The 20,958-nt window shown below is 45.4% G+C and overlaps 1 protein-coding gene across 1 annotated transcript in view; it reads right to left on the bottom strand.

Moving 5' to 3' along the window:
• Positions 1-502: 502 nt before the first annotated feature.
• Positions 503-20,958, bottom strand: part of SLC13A5 (solute carrier family 13 member 5) — a 223,572-nt gene continuing 203,116 nt past the window's right edge. The window contains exons 9-12 of the mRNA XM_063955993.1: positions 10,707-10,822; positions 4,206-4,367; positions 1,917-2,054; positions 503-973 (exon numbers count right to left, since the gene is read on the bottom strand). Of these exons, the coding sequence (XP_063812063.1) occupies positions 845-973; positions 1,917-2,054; positions 4,206-4,367; positions 10,707-10,822 (545 nt within the window). The 3' untranslated portion in view covers positions 503-844. The remainder of the gene's footprint in view (positions 974-1,916; positions 2,055-4,205; positions 4,368-10,706; positions 10,823-20,958) is intronic.

The raw sequence follows: 20,958 nt of genomic DNA, 5'->3' as shown, positions 1-20,958 counted from the left end.
TCATATCAGACAAAATATGTCCCACTCCAGCAAAGTAAGGCCTGCCTAACTTATCTTACAAATGAATACTTAAGGGGGGTACACACGGAGAGATCCGTGTTTAAAATCTAAGCAATCTGACTATTTGTTCTATAAGCAGCAAACATAACTTTTCAACGGGTGTAGTATGTTATGCCGGCGGTCGGGCTCCCGGCGGCCAGCATACCGGCGCCGGCATACCGACAGCTGGGCGAGTGCAAATGAGCCCCTTGCCGGCTTGCTGCGCTCACCACGCTGCTGGCACGCTATCTTTTCTCCCTCCAGGGGGGTCGTGGACCCCCAAGAGGGAGAAAAGCTGTCGGTATGCCGGCAGTCGGGATTCCAGCGCCGGTATGCTGGTCGTCGAGAGCCTGGCCGCCGGCAAACTGAAGACCACCCCTTTTCAACACATGACTGGAGAAACTGGAACATTTCATAAGCAGCAACTTGTGCGTCAGTGAAATTATGTACAATGAACAACTAATTATTTAGACTGTCTAGTATTTTAATAAATCACCATGTTAATAAATCACCATTACTAAAATTCCTATTTACAGTATGTATTCTCCAAAACTGTTATTTACTGTATAATTATGTTATTGCTATACAGTTTCCTTCTTTTTTTCTTTTAATTATATACAGTATGTAAGAGTTTGTTGGCTTGTTCTTGAATTGACTTGGAAATTTTGCTCAGGTTTCTGTTGAATCCAGTAACCTCTTTGTTTGTATATAATAAACTTGGCTCCATATTAACCTTCCACGTTCATAAATGTAGCCGTGCCCTGATGACCAGGGCTACGCTGACGTGACTTGAAATGCCTTTCCATCAGTTTCCATCTGTAGTATTAGCCCAGGGAGGGAAAGTGTCTAAGCTGAACAGGGGGCGACCCCAACTGTTGATGGCTAATGTAGTGCATAAGATGCCAATAACATTCATCATAATGCCAGTTTTTACCTAAAACAAATAGATAAAGAATGAGGTCCCATAAGTATGGATTTCAGGAAACATCATGCAGTGGTTGAGCTAAACATCCTTATTGAACGAATAGGCTAAAATAAGCACCATCATTGTGTAAATAAAGACAGGACAAATAGCTGAGTGTTTTGTGATCTGACAGCAAATCAGAAAATGGGATAGATTTATCAAAGCTAGGAGAGAGATAAAGTACAGAGGGATGAAGTACCAACCAATCAGCTCCTGTCATTTTTCAAACACGGCCTGTAACATGACAAAAGCTGATTGGTTGGTAGTTTATTTCTCTCCATTTTATCTGTCTCCATGCTTTGATAAATTGCCCTCAAATATCCCCCAGATTGTTAACTCTATGGATGGATAGTCGTTCTGGTGAAAAGAGCTTCTCAATATCCTTACTGCATACTGTGCTCCATCCGGGGGGGATGTAATAGGGTGAGAGAATCAGGAAGTGAGAGATTTTGTGAGAGAGATTTTGTGAGAGTTGTCCTGGTGGCAATCATTTATATGGCAACATCAGATTTTGGCATGTAAATGAATGCCACTTTAAAAAAACAGGACAACTCTCACAAAAGCTCACTTCCTGTTTCTCACACCCTATTACATTACCCTCCCCCCTCCCCCCAATGACATTAGAATTGAGAAGAATAGGACAGAATAGAATGGAAGATGACACAGATCATAAAAGGACAGTAACATACTGTACAGCCCCCAGCTCTAGCATGCTGATCATGGTAGAATAGTGAGATGTTGGAATCCAGATATGTCTAATGGATCAAACGCTGATACCAACATATCACAAGTGATCTTCCTAGCAGCATCTTATTTTATGCTGCATGTATTTCCAATGCATGAATTTAATATCAAGAACAATTGTGAGTTTAAATCAAATGTGTTTACAATCTTCAAATTGAAAACAAATTACCATATCTAACACGTGGAGATGGCCGTATGAGAAGACGATGGCATTTGGTGGTGTTGCCACAGGTAACATGAAAGCAAAGGACGTACTGAGGGTACAAGGAATCATTATGTACAACGGGTTTACCTTAATGGATTGTGCCTGGAAACAGAGGAATACAAAGCAAGAGAAAAAGATAATCCTTAAATGATATGATCGAAATAAGCATTTGAAAAATATAACACATACATTAAAAAGATAGTACGGAGTGAACAAAATCGTGAATCAATGCATACAGTATGTTTTACCAAAATACATAATATACTCGAAATATATGATATATTTATATTTAACAATCTGCCATACATACTATATTGGTACACATGAAAACGCTGTGCTTTTTCAATCTTTTAGTACGATGGGTGTTATGCAGCAAAATCTGCGACCATATACTCACATGCTGGGGGCCGCCCAGTGCAGGTCAAGGCTGCCCAGCCTGTGTGGGGCTGCCCTGTGATGCAATCGAAAATAAATTGCAATCACATTGAACAGAGGTTGACCCCTGCCTATGCAGTTTGGCAGCGCAGGCAGGGGCACCACCGCCATATTTCCACACGCAGGAAACATCATTGGCCGTCCCCGAAAATGGCAATGACACGTTTGCATTTCCAGACCCCCCCCCAGTGTCGCGTCGCCGCCACCGGATGCCTGTCGCCTGTTAATCATGCAGTATGCAATTGCATCATGATAGCCTGCGCACTACGGCCAGACGCCAAAACCACAGACTTCAGAGCAATCACAAGGATTGCTATCAGCTCTGAATTACGCCCTGTGACAGTGGATAGGGAAATGCTTGATGAATTAATGCTCTTTGCAAATTGTAGATTAGTGTGCTAATCAGTTCCGTAACTAGGCATTTTAGCGCTGTGTGCAAGAAACGACATTGGCGCCCCCCACCATGTAAGATAGGGGCAGTGCGTGCCGTAGGCGCGCAAAAATATATAGGGGCGTGGCTTCATGGGGAAGGGGCATGGCCACAAAATAATAGCAATTCATACTATGGTGCACAGTAGTCTCCATTATTCAAATTACGCTACACAGTAGCGCCACTACACCAGGTAGAGCCCCTTTTATACAGTACATTACAGCAGACAGCGTCCCCCTTTTTACACATTACAGCAGACAGTCCCCCTTTTTACACATTACGGCAGACAGCGTCCCCTTTTTACACATTACGGCAGACAGCGTCCCCTTTTTTACACATTACGGCAGACAGCGTCCCCTTTTTACACATTACGGCAGACAGCGTCCCCATTTTTACACAGTACGGCAGACAGCGTCCTCCTTTTTACACATTATGGCAGACAGCGTTCCCCTTTTTACACATTACAGCAGATAGCGTCCCCGTTTTTACACATTACGGCAGACAGTGTCCCCCTTTATACACATTGCAGCAGCCAGCGTCCCCCTTTTTACACATTGCGGCAGCCAGGCCCCCTTTTTACACATTGCGGCAGCCAGTCCCCCTTTTTACACATTGCGGCAGCCAGGCCCCCTTTTTACATATTACGGCAGACGGTGTACCCCTTTTTACACATTGCGGCAGCCAGTCCCCCTTTTTACACATTATGGCAGACGGTGTCCCAGAGAGAGAGAGAGAGAGAGAGAGAGAGAGAGAGAGATACTTACCATCTCCCCGCTGACAGGCTCCTCGTGCTGGCAGCTCCCTTGGTGCACGCATCGGACAAGGAGGATGAGGGAGGGGGACTGGAGCCGCAGCAGCGCTATTTCATTGGTAGTAAGCGCTGCTGCAGCTGTCCCCTCTCCTTCCGTATTGGCTGCCCGGCGCTGCTCTCTCCTCCACAGCGCGATGGCGCACACAGCAGAGGCGGCATGTAATGAGTCAATTTGACTCATTACATGCCGCTGGCCGTGCGCCCTTAGGGCAACTGCGCTGTGTGCCAGGTCTACCTGGCACACACGTAGTTACGGCCCTGGTACTAATAGACAGGACACTGACATGCTATACTTTATCATTTCATCCTTTTGTGTCCTGAACTGTTTTAGACACTGTTCAGAAGTTGGAGAAGTGCCAATAATTATGAGTGGTGGTGGGTCAGCGAAAGGGTAGAAACTTATAACAAAGCAGCAGTGGAAAGCCATGGTAATGTAATGTCATTTATGTTCAGAATTTGGGTAAAGTTTCTGTTACTCATGTTATTATGACGATTAAGATGAGAATAATGAACAATATATTCTGTTGGAAATTGAAAGGGTAATGTTACATCATTTTGTGTTGCTAGATAGTCCTACCATAGAAGCTAGGATGGGTAGAAAGAGAGTAGCTGTGGCAACATTGCTGGTACATTCTGTAAAGACTGCGATCATCGATGACAAGATAACGGCGATGGCCCATGGTGGAACGCTGTGCAGAAATGTCATTTGTTGACCAAGCCAGGAAGACAATCCAGAAACCTTTGGAAAAGAAAACCAGTCATGGGCTTTGTAAACAGGTGCACGACATGTGAGGTGGGAATTCAAGTGGCATAGCACAATCCGTTTAGGGGGGGCCTTAATTGTAAAACATACAGTATGCCCCTTTCTAAAATACTGAAAAAGATACAGTGTCTGTCTATCTATCTATCTATCTATCTATCTATCTATCTATCTATCTATCTATCTATCTATCTATCTATCTATCTATCTATCTAATACTTATGCTTCCAAGATGAGTCTCACAGTGTGCTTCTGTTGAGACAAACTTGTACTTTATTTGTCAATCTCTGCTCTAATGGTGCCCATACACTTGTAAGATAATCGGTGCTAACCTTCGATTTCGACCGGATCTGTGAGAGAAATCGAAGGATTGTATGCACATTTTAGGTACCTTGCGAAGCGATGGCACGTCGATCAAATCTCGCGTCTCAAGATAGTATGTGCTGCTCTTAATTTTTATCGAATCTCGGCGTGATAGCATGCTGTTTTTACCACACTGCGTGTGCAATCTGTGTAGACAGGAACCGACTTCCTGGCCACTCCTCTTCCCCCCCACTGCACACATGACTGAAGAGGAGGCTGCAAGCACGCTGCTGAGCTCCCAAACACCAGACAAGGTAGGCAGGCTACACCACTGGCCACCAGTGATTATTATGCTTTTTTACCACCACTGCCCACCATTATGCTGCTGCACCCATAATTATACTGGCCCACTGCAAGTCCCAGGAGGCCGTGCCCTAAACGCCATTATACTGCGCCACTGCAAGCCACCAATGACTATTATGCTGTTTTACCAACACTGCCCACCATTATGCTGCTGCACCCAGAATTATACTGGCCCACTGCTCAAAATGCTGCACCACTGCAAGCCCCAGGCAGCCGCGCCCTAAACGCCATTATACTGCGCCACTGCAAGCCACAGCCCACTATTATGCTGCTGCACCCTGCACACCAATGTATTCTCACAACATATTTCGGATAATTCACACCAGTAACTAGAAAACAAACTTTATTTAACCAGAATAATGGAACTTTAACTAGAAAACAAACTTTATTTAACCAGAATAATGGAACTTTTCTCATGTTTATTAATTTTCCTTTTTTTGCATTCTGCCGATGTCCTATGAGAACCGTGAGTTTTTTTCAGGCTTTATCAGCCTGTACCATTAGGAGGAGTGTCTTTGGCTGATGATATCACCAGACTACAGCAACAAACAGAAGAGGGAGGCTGCTTATACACACCTGTTGGAGTACTCGAAGCCCACCTACTCTGCTGCCTCGGTGGCCTGGGTCCAGAAGAAAATTGCCAATCTATGGACAGTCTTAGTCAAAGAGAACTGCAAGGTGGAGGAGTCCAAGAGGTCAGGGGCCAGTGCAGACAAGGTGTATGTGCCGCAGCTGTGGTACTACAAAGATCTCAACTTCCTCCTGGAGAAACGGTCAGTTAAGGAGTCCCTAGTGGTGATGGCAGAGTCCGAGGAGGGAAGTCTGGACGTGGAGGAGGCCGAAGGGGTAAGTTGCTTTTTAAACTGTTTTTGCCTAATATATTCCCCCTGCCATGCCACACCTCCTTCTCCATTGAAGAAGGCATTATATTTTTCCCGGACCTCTTTTGCCCTTGCAGTGCTGTGTAAAGTTGCTGCAGGTGGTCCCACCGAGGAAATCAGCACTGTGACCACTGGCTGGTTGGGATCTTCCGGTCCTGCTGGGAGCAAAGGCATTTGCCTCGTGGCCTTGCGTCGGAGCATGTTGTGTAGTATACACCATGCTGTTACTACATGGTTAATTTTGTCCAGCCTCATGTTGATGGGGTTTGCGGAAGATCCTGAACCGGTTGCTGAGAATGCCAAATGCATTCTCAACAACCCGACGGGCCCTAGAAAGGCGGTAGTTAAAAATGCGCCTATCATGGTTCAGGACTCTTCGCGGGTAGGGCTTCATTATGTGTTCGTGCAGTGCGAAGGCCTCATCTGCCATGAACACAAATCCCAGGCCAATCTTTGTTTGCTCCACAGGCGGCAGATGAATGGAGTTGGTGGTGAGCCTATCATAGAAGTGCGTATTTTTCAATGATCCACCATCTGAGCAACGACCATTTTTCCCATCATCCAGGAAAATAAATTCATAGTTTGCATTGACCACCGCCATGAGAACAATGCTAAAGTAACCCTTGTAATTGTAGTAGTCCGACCCACTGTTGGTGGGTTTGGTGATGCGCACATGTTTCCCGTCTATGGCACCACCACAGTTTGGGTAATTCCAGCGCCTGTTAAAGTCCTCTGCAATAGCTTTCCATTCTGCCACGCTTGTAGGGAACTGTAAAAAAAAAAAAAATGTTTGAATATTCACTAAATATGTTTTTTTTTTACCCTAGAAGACCCCAGCTGTACCCCTGCCCTCAACAACACCTCACCAGAGGAACCAAACTCTCCACAGTAACAGGTTGCCAGGAGGAAGCCATGGAAAACAAAATTTGTTGAAGACTCGATACTATTGGAGGCCCGTTCACAGCTGCTCTGGAAACCGGATGAATTTGATGACTTTGCGTCATATGTGAGCAAAACCATGCTTAAGGTTTCTGTGCAACAGCAAGTAGAGTTCCAGCGCCTCATGTCACACCATTTTTCATACTGCACGAGATGCTACCATAAAGATACTGTTTGAAAAAGTTCAGCCATGTTGGCTGCATATTTATAAAAAGTTATATTTTTATATAAATGGCATTTTTTTAATGTGTTGACAAATGTAAATGCGGCCCTTGCTATTTATAGCAACAGATGTGGTGCATTGTGATACTACGCCATTGAGTGGCACCGCTACCAGGGGCACAACGCACACATACAACTTGGTGAAGGTTGATGGTACCGGGGACCCATCTTCCTACCCCAAGTTGCATGTGTGCATTGTGCCTCTGGCTGCGGTGCCACTCAATGGTGTAGTATCAAAATGCACCACATTTGTTGCTATATATAGCATTTTTTTTATAATTTCATAAATGTAATGATGATGTGCTGCATCATGAAAACTACTGTTTGCTAACGTTTAGCCATGTTGGCCACATATGTAATACAATTATGTCTTGAAATAAAAAGCACATATTTTTCCTACCCAATTTCAGTTTGCAAAATAAAACATTTTGTTACACGACAAGCAACATGTGGTGTCATTTTCTTACCTTGCAGTACTTGTACTGAAGCACTTTGATAATAGCCTTGCAGGTTTCAGGTATGATGTGTCCCAAAGCCTGCGCAGAGATACGGGTCCCATACTTCAGCTCCTCAAACGATTGTCCAGTAGCAAGGAATCGCTTGGTAGCCACGAGCCTCTCCACAGCAGGGATAGGAACCCGCCATTTGGTATCCCGCTTCTGTATGAGGGAGGTCACCAGACGCAGCAACTCCTGGAAGGTGTCATAATTCTTGCGCAGGAAGTTGCGGTAGTCATCCGGGTTGTTCTCCCTGATCTCATCCAGGAGGGGCATGTACGAGCGAGTAGGCCACTTAAGCAGCCACTCCTTGGACCAGCAAGATCTCTCCCTCCGCCTTTGCTGGGCCCACTCCCTGTCTCCCCTCATCTTCAGCACAGAGTAGCACATGAGAGCCTGATAATGAGCAGAATCCATCTCTACACACACACACACACACACACACACACACACACACACACACACACACACACACACACACACACTTTTGGTCAGCATGCAATGCGCTCGCATTCGATAATCCAATACCACCCGATTTCCGGTCGTAAGGGGCATGAGATAAATCGCAGGATTGTATGCGCATCGATTGCCAAAAAAATGCACTTTCGATGCCATTTGTCTCAAGGTGAGCTTCAAGGGAAATCAGGCCCGATATCGCGTCGAAGGCAATCGCACAAGTGTATGGGTACCATAACATAGTTCACCTCTCTATTAGATCACCCAACTTGTCTAGCATCAATTACCTCACCTCCCACAGGAACCAATACCTAAGCTCCACTCCAGCTTTCCTAATTGGCTGGCATTAGACACTCTTTATTTCTTTGAATGTGACAGCTCCCTCTTTTCCTATGTAAAGGCGAATTGCCAGGAATTCTGTTTGATAAGTTTGGGATTCTGGTTTCTGTCTTTTGACAGCCGGTATCCCGACCACCGGGATCTTGACTGGATCCCGTTTCATCTGCTCCCTGTCTCATACTTCTGTTCCTTCCACATCTGTACTTTACATTCTGCTGTTTTGGTAATTATTATCGGTATTTGCTAAACTAATGATGTAACATTTTGGTTGTTTCTACACAAATGATGTAAACATTTTGGATACCATCTGTGATTGTTTTCATATTGGATTTATATATCCAGCCACTGCTATATAATAAGTTATAAAACACTAAGGCCATGTGCACATTAGCCCATTTTTATTTTATTTTTATTTCATAAATGGCCTTGTGGTGGAACTTTGGTGTTTGAGAGAACGTGCTGCTTGCTGGGATAGTCCCCCCTTCCTGACCTGTGATATTCATTTGATATGTATGTTGCAGTAAGTGTTACTGGGGGTCATTCCGAGTTGATTGCTCGCGGGCTACTTTTAGCAGCTGTGCAAATGCATTGTCTCCGCCCACTGGGGAGTGTATTTTCGCTTTGCAGAAGTGCAAACGCTTGTGCAGCAGAGCGCCTGCAAAATCATTTTGTGCAAAACAAGACCAGCCCTGTAGTTACTCTTCGTGTGCATTGATTCTAACGACTGAAGGACGGCTTTTCATGTCACACACCCGCCCAGCGTTCGCCCAGCCGCGCCTGCGTTTTTTCCAGCCACGCCTGCGTTTTTCCAGGCACGCCTGCGTTTTTCTAAGCACTCCCTGAAAACGGTCATTTGACACCCAGAAACGCCCACTTCATGTCAATCTTCCTGTGTTCGGCCGTGCGACTGGAATCTTCGTTAGACTTTGTGCAAACCCACGATGCTCATTGTACCCGTACGACGCGCCTGCGCATTGCGGTGCATACGCATGAGCAGAAATGTTGATTTTTATCCTGATTGCTGCGCTGTGAACATCGGCAGCTAGCGATCAACTCGGAATGACCCCCACTGTACTAACCACTCACAACAAGTATAACATTCCCATGTACATTAACTAGCATAAGATATAGGTGAACTGAACACCCTCATCAGATGCAAAACGATCTTGACAAATGTCTTACTTTTCAAGACAATGGCCCTCATTCCGAGTCGTTCGCTCTGTATTTTTCATCGCATCGCAGTGAAATTCCGCTTAGTATGCATGCGCAATAATCGCACTGCGACTGCGCCAAGTAATTTTACAATGGAGATAGTATTTTTACTCACGGCTTTTTCATCGCTCCGGCGATCGTAATGTGATTGACAGGAAATGGGTGTTACTGGGCGGAAACAGGCCGTTTTATGGGCGTGCGGGAAAAAACGCTACCGTTTCCGGAAAAAACGCAGGAGTGGCCGGGGAAACGGGGGAGTGTCTGGGCGAACGCTGGGTGTGTTTGTGACGTCAAACCAGGAACGACAAGCACTGAACTGATCGCAGATGCCGAGTAAGTCTGAAGCTACTCTGAAACTGCTAAGTAGTTTGTAATCGCAATATTGCGAATACATCGGTCGCAATTTTAAGAAGCTAAGATACACTCCCAGTAGGCGTAGGCTTAGCGTGAGCAACTCTGCTAAATTCGCCTTGCGAGCGATCAACTCGGAATGAGGGCCAATATTTTCTTAGTGAGTTAATACTGTTTTCCTCTGGCATACTTTCAAACAAGAGAACAGTATGTTCAGCCAAACACAATTTTGTTTTTGAAAGCAACAATTTTCTCTGTGATGTTAGAGATTTCCCTCTGTGTTGAATTTTTATACTTTATTTGGATTATATTTAGCTTGTCCTGTCCATGTATACCTCATGAAGGGAACATTTCATCATTAAAGGGTGCAGGAGATTTACAATGACCATAAGACTACTGTGTGTACTCTGTTTAGAATCCCAGTGTCAGCTCTTTGTGATGTTGGTAAAATTACATTATGGGCAGAGAAACTGTGTATGTACAATAGTATTATTATTTCATTTATTTATCAGCAAATTATCATACAGAGCTGTACAGGAATTGTACAGCGCTAGTCTGGAATTGAACATCTCACACCAGTGCTGTGAGACAGCAATGCTAGCCACTGTGTCACTATGTTGCATGTCAGTATTGTGTACAATACCACAAATCATGCACAATTTAAAAATATTTAACATAAATATAGAGCTAGTATCCTACTAAACATATCTATACTGTTTCAATGCTCACTACAATATTAATAACAAAATACTTACATCACTTCCTTTCGCAAGTGCAAAGCCTCCTCCTAGAAGAACAACAATACTCCAGGGCATCTGCTTATGGACCACCTTCCATGTAAGTAATGGTGCAGACATACATGACTCCAGTTCTGTAACAAGAGTATATTCTTGAGGAACTACTATTAATGTAAATAAAATTAAAAACAGACAATAAACTATACAGTAAACAAAATGTAACTTTGTGAATAATACCGATTTGGCAAAGTGATCAGGTAAAAGTTGATCCCGTTAATAATTATCTAAAAGGCTCTACAAGACAATGGTATACGGACTGTATTGAAATATAATGCCCAGAAAGCTTGGAAATCTGGTTCAGCCTAGGGAATGACGCTATCAAAGGATCCACTTGCCGAGTCCAGGCCGAAGTGTGCTCTTTCTTGGTTCAACAATAAAAATGTTTACTTTCATATATTTAAATTTTTTGTATATATTCATTTCTTTGTTATTCGTTATTTGTTATATTAATTTTGACCCTCTATCATTAGAGTTGCCCCTCCATACAAATGTTATTTAAAGGCGAGAGATGTTCATGGGTTTTTGTTTAGAAACAGCTGTGGTGACAGTTGCCCTATCTTAATGTATACCATGTCAATTTTCTGTGTATTTTAAGTAAGATATTGTATTGACATCCCTCCACACCTGCAGCGGACACCACCGAATCCCCCCTTGCTGACGATGCCGGACTCGAGCACCCCCGCCGTGGACACTGCCGGACCCCCACTGATGACTCCGGACTACCACACCACCACTGTGGACACTGCAGAACCTCCCCACTGACGACACTGGACACCTGCACCCCTATCACAGACATCATAGATATCTCCTGCTTACCATTTGCTCCCGATCTGGCCTGCTGTCCTCATATACTAGTATGGTGAGCCAAATTCATCAAGATCCGAAAATCCAAACTCTTTGGTGATTCACTGCGGGAACTTTTGCCATTTTCAGATGGCTTTTGTTCCCGCATGCAGTACCTATTGTGAAGAGGCATACCATCGGATCCATGTGTGAATCCAAGTCTTACTCTGCTGTGTTAAGTTTCACCCCTACTAAACTAGCAGTGAAAGTATTCACGGGGACAGCTGACCTTCGGATTCAACATTGTTCCGTCACTCGCTGCGCATTAAATACTTAATTTTCGGGGGCCATCTAGGTATTTTCATAATAATATAATGTTACATATTACACGCTGCGGAAACATAACACCTGACATTGGACCTTATTCAGTAAGGAGCTGCCCTTGGTCACTAATGCTCCTACCACCTTACCGTCATGCTCTTAGCTGCACTGCCGAGCTAGTCACAGCACATGGCAGCGCAGCTAATAGTGCCAGCAGTAAAGTGGTAGGAGGTATGGCATACCAGCTACAAAGTTCTTAATAATAATGTTTTCTCTGACGTCCTAAGTGGATGCTGGGGACTCCGTCAGGACCATGGGGATTAGCGGCTCCGCAGGAGACAGGGCACAAAAATAAAAGCTTTAGGACTAGGTGGTGTGCACTGGCTCCTCCCCCTATGACCCTCCTCCAAGCCTCAGTTAGGTTTTTGTGCCCGGCCGAGAAGGGTACAATCTAGGTGGCTCTCCTAAAGAGCTGCTTAGAATAAAAGTTTGTTAGGTTTTTTATTTTCAGTGAGACCTGCTGGCAACAGGCTCACTGCATCGAGGGACTAAGGGGAGAAGAAGTGAACTCACCTGCGTGCAGGATGGATTGGCTTCTTAGGCTACTGGACACTAGCTCCAGAGGGACGATCACAGGTACAGCCTGGATGGGTCACCGGAGCCGCGCCGCCGGCCCCCTTACAGATGCTGAAGAGAGAAGAGGTCCAGAAATCGGCGGCTGAAGACTTCCCAGTCTTCTTAAGGTAGCGCACAGCACTGCAGCTGTGCGCCATTGCTCTCAGCACACTTCACACCGCGGTCACTGAGGGTGCAGGGCGCTGGGGGGGGGCGCCCTGGGCAGCAATGTAATTACCTTTACTGGCTAAAAATACATCACATATAGTCCCTGGGCTATATGGATGTATTTAACCCCTGCCAGGATTACAGAAAAAAACGGGAGAAGAGCCCGCCGTGAAGGGGGCGGGGCCTATCTCCTCAGCACACAGCGCCATTTTTCCCACACAGATCCGCTGGTGGGAAGGCTCCCAGGCTCTCCCCTGCACTGCACTACAGAAACAGGGTTAAAACAGAGAGGGGGGGCATATTTTGGCGATATAAATATATATTAAGCTGCTATAAGGGAAAACACTTACTATAAGGTTGTCCCTGTATAATTATAGCGCCTTGGTGTGTGCTGGCAAACTCTCCCTCTGTCTCCCCAAAGGGCTAGTGGGGTCCTGTCCTCTATCAGAGCATTCCCTGTGTGTGTGCTGTGTGTCGGTACGTGTGTGTCGACAGGTATGAGGACGATGTTAGTGGAGGCGGAGCAATTGCCTGTAATGGGATGTCACCCCCTAGGGAGTCGACACCGGAATGGATGGCTTTATTTATGGAATTACGTGATAGTGTCAACACGCTACAAGGTCGGTTGACGATATGAGACGGCCGGCAAACCAATTAGTACCTGTCCAGGCGTCTCAAACACCGTCAGGGGCTTTAAAACGCCCATTACCTCAGTCGGTCGACATAGACACAGACACGGACACTGACTCCAGTGTCGACGGTGAAGAAACAAACGTATTTTCCAGTAGGGCCACACGTTACATAATCACGGCAATGAAGGAGGCGTTACATATTCTGATACTACAAGTACCAAAAAAATGGGTATTATGTGGGGTGTGAAAAAAACTACCTGTAGTTTTTCCTGAATCAGATAAATTGATTGAAGTGTGTGATGAAGCGTGGGTTACCCCCGATAAGAAGTGCTAATTTCAAAGAAGTTATTGGCATTATACCCTTTCCCGCCAGAGGTTAGGGCGCGCTGGGAAACACCCCCTAGGGTAGATAAGGCGCTCACACGCTTATCAAAACAAGTGGCGTTACCGTCTCCTGATACGGCCGCCCTCAAAGATCCAGCTGATAGGAGGCTGGAAAATACTCTAAAAAGTATATACACACATACTGATGTTATACTGCGACCAGCATCGCCCCAGCATGGATGTGCAGTGCTGGGGGGGTTTGGTCGGAATCTCTGACTGAAAATATTGATACCCTTGACAGGGACAGTATTTTATTGACTATAGAGCATTTAAAGGATGCATTTCTATATATGCGTGATGCACAGAGGGATATTTGCACTCTGGCATCAAGAGTAAATGCGATGTCCATTTCTGCCAGAAGATGTTTATGGACACGACAGTGGTCAGGTGATGCGGATTCCAAACGGCACATGGAAGTATTGCCGTATAAAGGGGAGGAGTTATTTGGGGTCGGTCTATCGGACCTGGTGGCCACGGCAACAGCTGGAAAATCCACCTTTTTTATCCCAAGTCACCTCTCAGCAGAAAAAGACACCGTCTTTTCAGCCTCAGTCCTTTCGTCCCCATAAGGGCAAGTGGGCAAAAGGCCAGTCATATCTGCCCCGGGGTAGAGGAAAGGGAAAAAGACTGCAGCAGGCAGCCCCTTCCCAGGAACAGAAGCCCTCCACCGCTTCTGCCAAGGCCTCAGCATGACGCTGGGGCCTTACAAGCAGACTCAGGTGCGGTGGGGGGTCGTCTCAAGAGTTTCAGCGCGCAGTGGGCTCACTCACAAGTGGACCCCTGGATCCTACAGGTAGTATCCCAGGGGTACAGATTGGAATTCGAGACGTCTCCCCCTCGCAGGTTCCTGAAGTCTGCTTTACCAACGTCTCCCTCCGACAGGGAGGCAGTATTGGAAGCAATTCACAAGCTGTATTCCCAGCAGGTGATAATAAGAGTACCCCTCCTACGACAGGGAAAGGGGTATTATTCCACACTATTTGTGGTACCGAAGCCAGACGGCTCGGTGAGACCTATTTTAAATCTGAAATCTTTGAACACTTACATACAAAGGTTCAAATTCAAGATGGAGTCACTCAGAGCAGTGATAGCGAACCTGGAAGAAGGGGACTATATGGTGTCCCTGGACATCAAGGATGCTTTCCTCCATGTCCAAATTTGCCCTTCTCACCAAGGGTACCTCAGGTTCGTAGTACAGAACTGTCACTATCAGTTTCAGACGCTGCCGTTTGGATTGTCCACGGCACCCCGGGTCTTTACCAAGGTAATGGCCGAAATGATGATTCTTCTTCGAAGAAAAGGCGTCTTAATTATCCCTTACTTGGACGATCTCCTGATAAGGGCAAAGTCCAGGGAACAGTTGGAGGTCGGAGTAGCACTATCTTGGATACTGCTACAACAGCACGGGTGGATTCTAAATATTCCAAAATCGCAGCTGATCCCGACGACACGTCTGCTGTTCCTAGGGATGATTCTGGACACAGTCCAGAAAAAGGTGTTTCTCCCGGAGGAGAAAGCCAGGGAGTTATCCGAGCTAGTCAGGAACCTCCTAAAACCAGGAAAAGTGTCAGTGCATTATTGCACAAGGGTCCTGGGAAAAATGGTGGCTTCCTACGAAGCGATTCCATTCGGCAGATTTCACGCAAGAACTTTTCAGTGGGATCTGCTGGACAAATGGTCCGGATCGCATCTTCAGATGCATTAGCGGATAACCCTGTCTCCAAGGACAAGGGTGTCTCTTCTGTGGTGGCTGCAGAGTGCTCATCTACTAGAGGGCCGCCGATTCGGCATTCAGGACTGGGTCCTGGTGACCACGGATGCCAGCCTGAGGGGCTGGGGAGCAGTCACACAGGGAAAAAATTTCCAGGGAGTGTGGTCAAGTCTGGAGACTTCACTTCACATAAACATACTGGAGTTAAGGGCAATTTACAATGCTCTAAGCCTAGCAAGACCTCTGCTTCAAGGTCAACCGGTGCTGATCCAGTCGGACAACATCATGGCAGTCGCCCACGTAAACAGACAGGGCGGCACAAGAAGCAGGAGGGCAATGGCAGAAGCTGCAAGGATTTTCCGCTGGGCGGAAAATCATGTGATAGCACTGTCAGCAGTGTTCACGATCTCCACCCGGGAGAGTGGGGACTTCATCCGGAAGTCTTCCACATGATTGTGAACCGTTGGGAAAGACCAAAGGTGGACATGATGGCGTCCCGCCTCAACAAAAAACTGGACAGGTATTGCGCCAGGTCAAGGGACCCTCAGGCAATAGCTGTGGACGCTCTGGTAACACCGTGGGTGTACCAGCAGTCAGTGTATGTGTTCCCTCCTCTGCCTCTCATACCCAAGGTACTGAGAATTATAAGACAGAGAGGAGTAAGAACTATACTTGTGGCTCCGGATTGGCCAAGAAGGACTTGGTTCCCGGAACTTCAAGAGATGCTCACAGAGGACCCATGGCCTCTGCCGCTAAGAAGGGACTTGCTTCAGCAAGGACCCTGTCTGTTCCAAGACTTACCGCGGCTGCGTTTGACGGCATGGCGGTTGAACGCCGGATTCTAAGGGAAAAAGGCATTCCGGAAGTAGTCATACCTACCCTGGTCAAAGCCAGGAAGGAGGTGACCGCACAACATTATCACCGCATTTGGCGAAAATATGTTGTGTGGTGTGAGGCCAGGAAGGCCCCCACGGAGGAATTTCAACTCGGTCGATTCCTGCATTTCCTGCAAACAGGAGTGTCTATGGGCCTCAAATTGGGGTCCATTAAGGTTCAAATTTCGGCCCTGTCGATTTTCTTCCAGAAAGAATTGGCTTCAGTTCCTGAAGTCCAGACATTCGTCAAGGGAGTACTGCATATATAACCCCCTTTTGTGCCTCCAGTGGCACTGTGGGATCTCAACGTAGTTCTGGGATTCCTCAAATCACATTGGTTTGAACCGCTCAAATCTGTGGATTTGAAATATCTCACATGGAAAGTGACCATGCTGTTGGCCCTGGCCTCGGCCAGGCGAGTGTCAGAATTGGCGGCTTTGTCTCACAAAAGCCCATATCTGATTTTCCATTCGGACAGGGCAGAACTGCGGACTCGTCCCCAGTTTCTCCCTAAGGTGGTGTCAGCGTTTCACCTGAACCAACCTATTGTGGTGCCTGCGGCTACTAGGGACTTGGAGGACTCCAAGTTGCTAGACGTTGTCAGGGCCCTGAAAACATATGTTTCCAGGACGGCTGGAGTCAGGAAAACTGACTCGCTGTTTATCCTGTATGCACCCAACAAGCTGGGTGCTCCTGCTTCTATGCAGACGATTGCTCGTTGGATTTGTAGTACAATTCAGCTTGCACATTCTGTGGCAGGCCTGCCACAGCCAAAATCTGTAAATGCCCATTCCACAAGGAAGGTGGGCTCATCTTGGGCGGCTGCCCGAGGGGTCTCGGCTTTACAACTTTGCCGAGCTGCTACTTGGTCAGGGGCAAACACGTTTGCAAAATTCTACAAATTTGATACCCTGGCTGAGGAGGACCTGGAGTTCTCTCATTCGGTGCTGCAGAGTCATCCGCACTCTCCCGCCCGTTTGGGAGCTTTGGTATAATCCCCATGGTCCTGACGGAGTCCCCAGCATCCACTTAGGACGTCAGAGAAAATAAGAATTTACTTACCGATAATTCTATTTCTCGTAGTCCGTAGTGGATGCTGGGCGCCCATCCCAAGTGCGGATTGTCTGCAATACTTGTACATAGTTATTGTTACAAAAATCGGGTTATTATTGTTGTGAGCCATCTTTTCAGAGGCTCCTCTGTTATCATGCTGTTAACTGGGTTCAGATCACAAGTTGTACAGTGTGATTGGTGTGGCTGGTATGAGTCTTACCCGGGATTCAAAATCCTTCCTTATTGTGTACGCTCATCCGGGCACAGTATCCTAACTGAGGCTTGGAGGAGGGTCATAGGGGGAGGAGCCAGTGCACACCACCTAGTCCTAAAGCTTTTATTTTTGTGCCCTGTCTCCTGCGGAGCCGCTAATCCCCATGGTCCTGACGGAGTCCCCAGCATCACTACGGACTACGAGAAATAGAATTATCGGTAAGTAAATTCTTATTATTTATTTAGCACTTTGGGGGTCATTCCGAGATGATCGCTCTCTACGGGCTTTCGCAGCGCAGCAATTATGGCAGAACGGGGCTAATCTGCGCATGCGTATGCACTGCAATGCACAGGCGCATCATACAAGTACAAAGAGCTTTGTGGTTTTGCACAGGTTCTAGCAACGCTTCCAGTCGCACTGGTGGACGCAAGGAGATTGACAGGAAGTGGGAGTTTCTGGGTTTCAACTGACCGTTTTCTGGGAGTGTTTGGAAAAACGCAGGCGTGGCCGGGCGTTTTCTGGGCGGGTACCTTCGTCGCAGCAATCATCGCACAGGATAAGTAACTACAGGGCTGGTCTTGTTCTGCACAAAATGTGTTTGCTGCCGCTCGGCTGCACAGGCGTTCACACTCCTGCAAAGCGAAAATACACTCCCCCATGGGCGGCGACTATGCGTTTGCACGGCTGCTAAAAGTAGCTAGCGAGTGATCAACTCGGAATGAGGGCCTTTGTGCTTTAACTTTGCTTTTAAAAACACAAGATAAATATAAGAAAATAACTAATTGGGTTGTATTTTTGTTTAGGGACATTAGTTAAATGGTTGAGTAAATAGGCAAGTCTGAAGAATGTTTTTGAAGGATTCTAGGGTGGAGGCCTCTCCAGTTGTTTGAAAAATTGAGATCCATAGAGTCGGAGCCGCAAAGCTAAAAGCTTAACCCCCAATTGAATTCAGGGAGATTCCAGGTACTGCTAATTGTATCGGCCCATGCCATCCTATTTGCACCACTGGTTCTCTCCAATTCTAAAACCCCAACACACCTACTACAGTTTGTACAGTTATAATATATTTGACAGAGATACATACTAATATGCAATTCCGTTCTTATGAGTGATAGACTCTGACTCCCCCTTATGTAACTTTTTATAGATATTGTATGTAACCTGATTCCTGGGACCTTTTATATGGTTATCATAATTTTAAAACGTATGAGCGCACAGATATTCAAAAGTGGTTAATTAGGCTGCTGGTTTGGTAAATAAAATATATTTTTATTAAAAGAACAGCAAACTAAATAAACATTCATAGATTAAAAAACATCATGCTGGAAATCGCAGAATAATTAGTATCATACTTATAATCACTGCATGAAATTCAATAGATACCCCCGCATTAGCCAATTGGACTTATAATTAATTTAAAGCATGCATGCTTAGTTGATTAACTGGTTAGTTAGTTAGACCAGTATTCAGTCCCAGTATACAGTCCTGGTTGTTAGTGTCTGTTAGTCCCTCCAGGGATTTTATTATATTGATGTTAATAATTAGTTGGTTAAATAGACAGAAGAAATTGTCCCTGGGTATATATGTCAACACAGTCCTTTTAGGATAAAGAAACTTTCCTCTGGTGATATTTCTGTGCCAGTTTATTCCATTTAATGTAATATTGAGAGATTAAATAACCACTTAGTAACCCGTCGTGGCACTCATAGGGGCACTGCTTACCCTCCACTCTGCGGCGGTACTGGTGTCCACGATTGGGTTGAGGCACTCTATGGCTGGAAAGTTTCCTATCTAGCTGAGGCGGTGACACGCTGCACGCGTGTAGCTAGGAGCACTTGGCCGCGTGTCGCGGCTTCCGGGTTGTGCAAAGCTTCCGGCTTACGATGCGCTCCAGCTGCGTTCCACTTGACGTCGTTATGGTCACCTGACGCGTTTCTCCGCCTTTTGTGGGTGAAGAAACCGCCACCCACAAAAGGCGGAGAAACGCGTCAGGTGACCATAACGACGTCAAGTGGAACGCAGCTGGAGCGCATCGTAAGCCGGAAGCTTTGCACAACCCGGAAGCCGCGACACGCGGCCAAGTGCTCCTAGCTACACGCGTGCAGCGTGTCACCGCCTCAGCTAGATAGGAAACTTTCCAGCCATAGAGTGCCTCAACCCAATCGTGGACACCAGTACCGCCGCAGAGTGGAGGGTAAGCAGTGCCCCTATGAGTGCCACGACGGGTTACTAAGTGGTTATTTAATCTCTCAATATTACATTAAATGGAATAAACTGGCACAGAAATATCACCAGAGGAAAGTTTCTTTATCCTAAAAGGACTGTGTTGACATATATACCCAGGGACAATTTCTTCTGTCTATTTAACCAACTAATTATTAACATCAATATAATAAAATCCCTGGAGGGACTAACAGACACTAACAACCAGGACTGTATACTGGGACTGAATACTGGTCTAACTAACTAACCAGTTAATCAACTAAGCATGCATGCTTTAAATTAATTATAAGTCCAATTGGCTAATGCGGGGGTATCTATTGAATTTCATGCAGTGATTATAAGTATGATACTAATTATTCTGCGATTTCCAGCATGATGTTTTTTAATCTATGAATGTTTATTTAGTTTGCTGTTCTTTTAATAAAAATATATTTTATTTACCAAACCAGCAGCCTAATTAACCACTTTTGAATATCTGTGCGCTCATACGTTTTAAAATTGTGTATAGGGACAGGTCCCTTTTTTCAGGAGGACTTCCAGATCCTCCTTGTGTGAGCTGCAATTACTATCTAAATTGACAGTACAAACTTAGCGCCTAATATATATTATTTATAGGTTATCATAATTCTAATAAATATAATTTTGTGAACTGAACTTACATGCACAAGCAGCAGCACAACCCCATAAGGCAAACAAGGGCCGGGCTTGAGATCAGCTTGAGATCGCTATTTATACATATTGTATGTATTTTTAGCCATGTTTTAATGCATGTATGTATGTGTGTTTTGTATTAAATTGATACACTACACACCCCATGATAACATAATCTTTGGATTTAATCAAAATAAAATTCTATTACACGCTACACAGATATTGGATACTTGACATGGCCACTGGACATATTCAAAATACAATTCTATCATACTATGTGCATTAATTTCACACTACACCTACATAACAGCACTGGATAAGAACTTTTTGAATTCTGATATTTAATATTTTTTGTTCCGTAACTTACTGGATTTAATACATAACTAGCGTTTGCCGGTGGCTTGTTTACTTGGATGTCTGTTATTGCTCAGCGGAACTAATTATACAAAGACAGTAGTGCCATCTAATATTGTGATGTCTATTTTATATTGTACACATTGATCAAAAAAAAAATTTGTAAACAATATTTGCAGTTTTTCCTTCATTGATTAACACAAAAAGTTGCTTGGGGCAACTAGCT

The sequence above is a fragment of the Pseudophryne corroboree genome, chromosome 2 (genome assembly GCF_028390025.1).
Source record: "Pseudophryne corroboree isolate aPseCor3 chromosome 2, aPseCor3.hap2, whole genome shotgun sequence".
Classification (NCBI taxonomy): domain Eukaryota; kingdom Metazoa; phylum Chordata; class Amphibia; order Anura; family Myobatrachidae; genus Pseudophryne; species Pseudophryne corroboree.
Note: the sequence above shows the minus strand (reverse complement) of the source record. Positions and strands in the feature narration are given on the sequence as shown.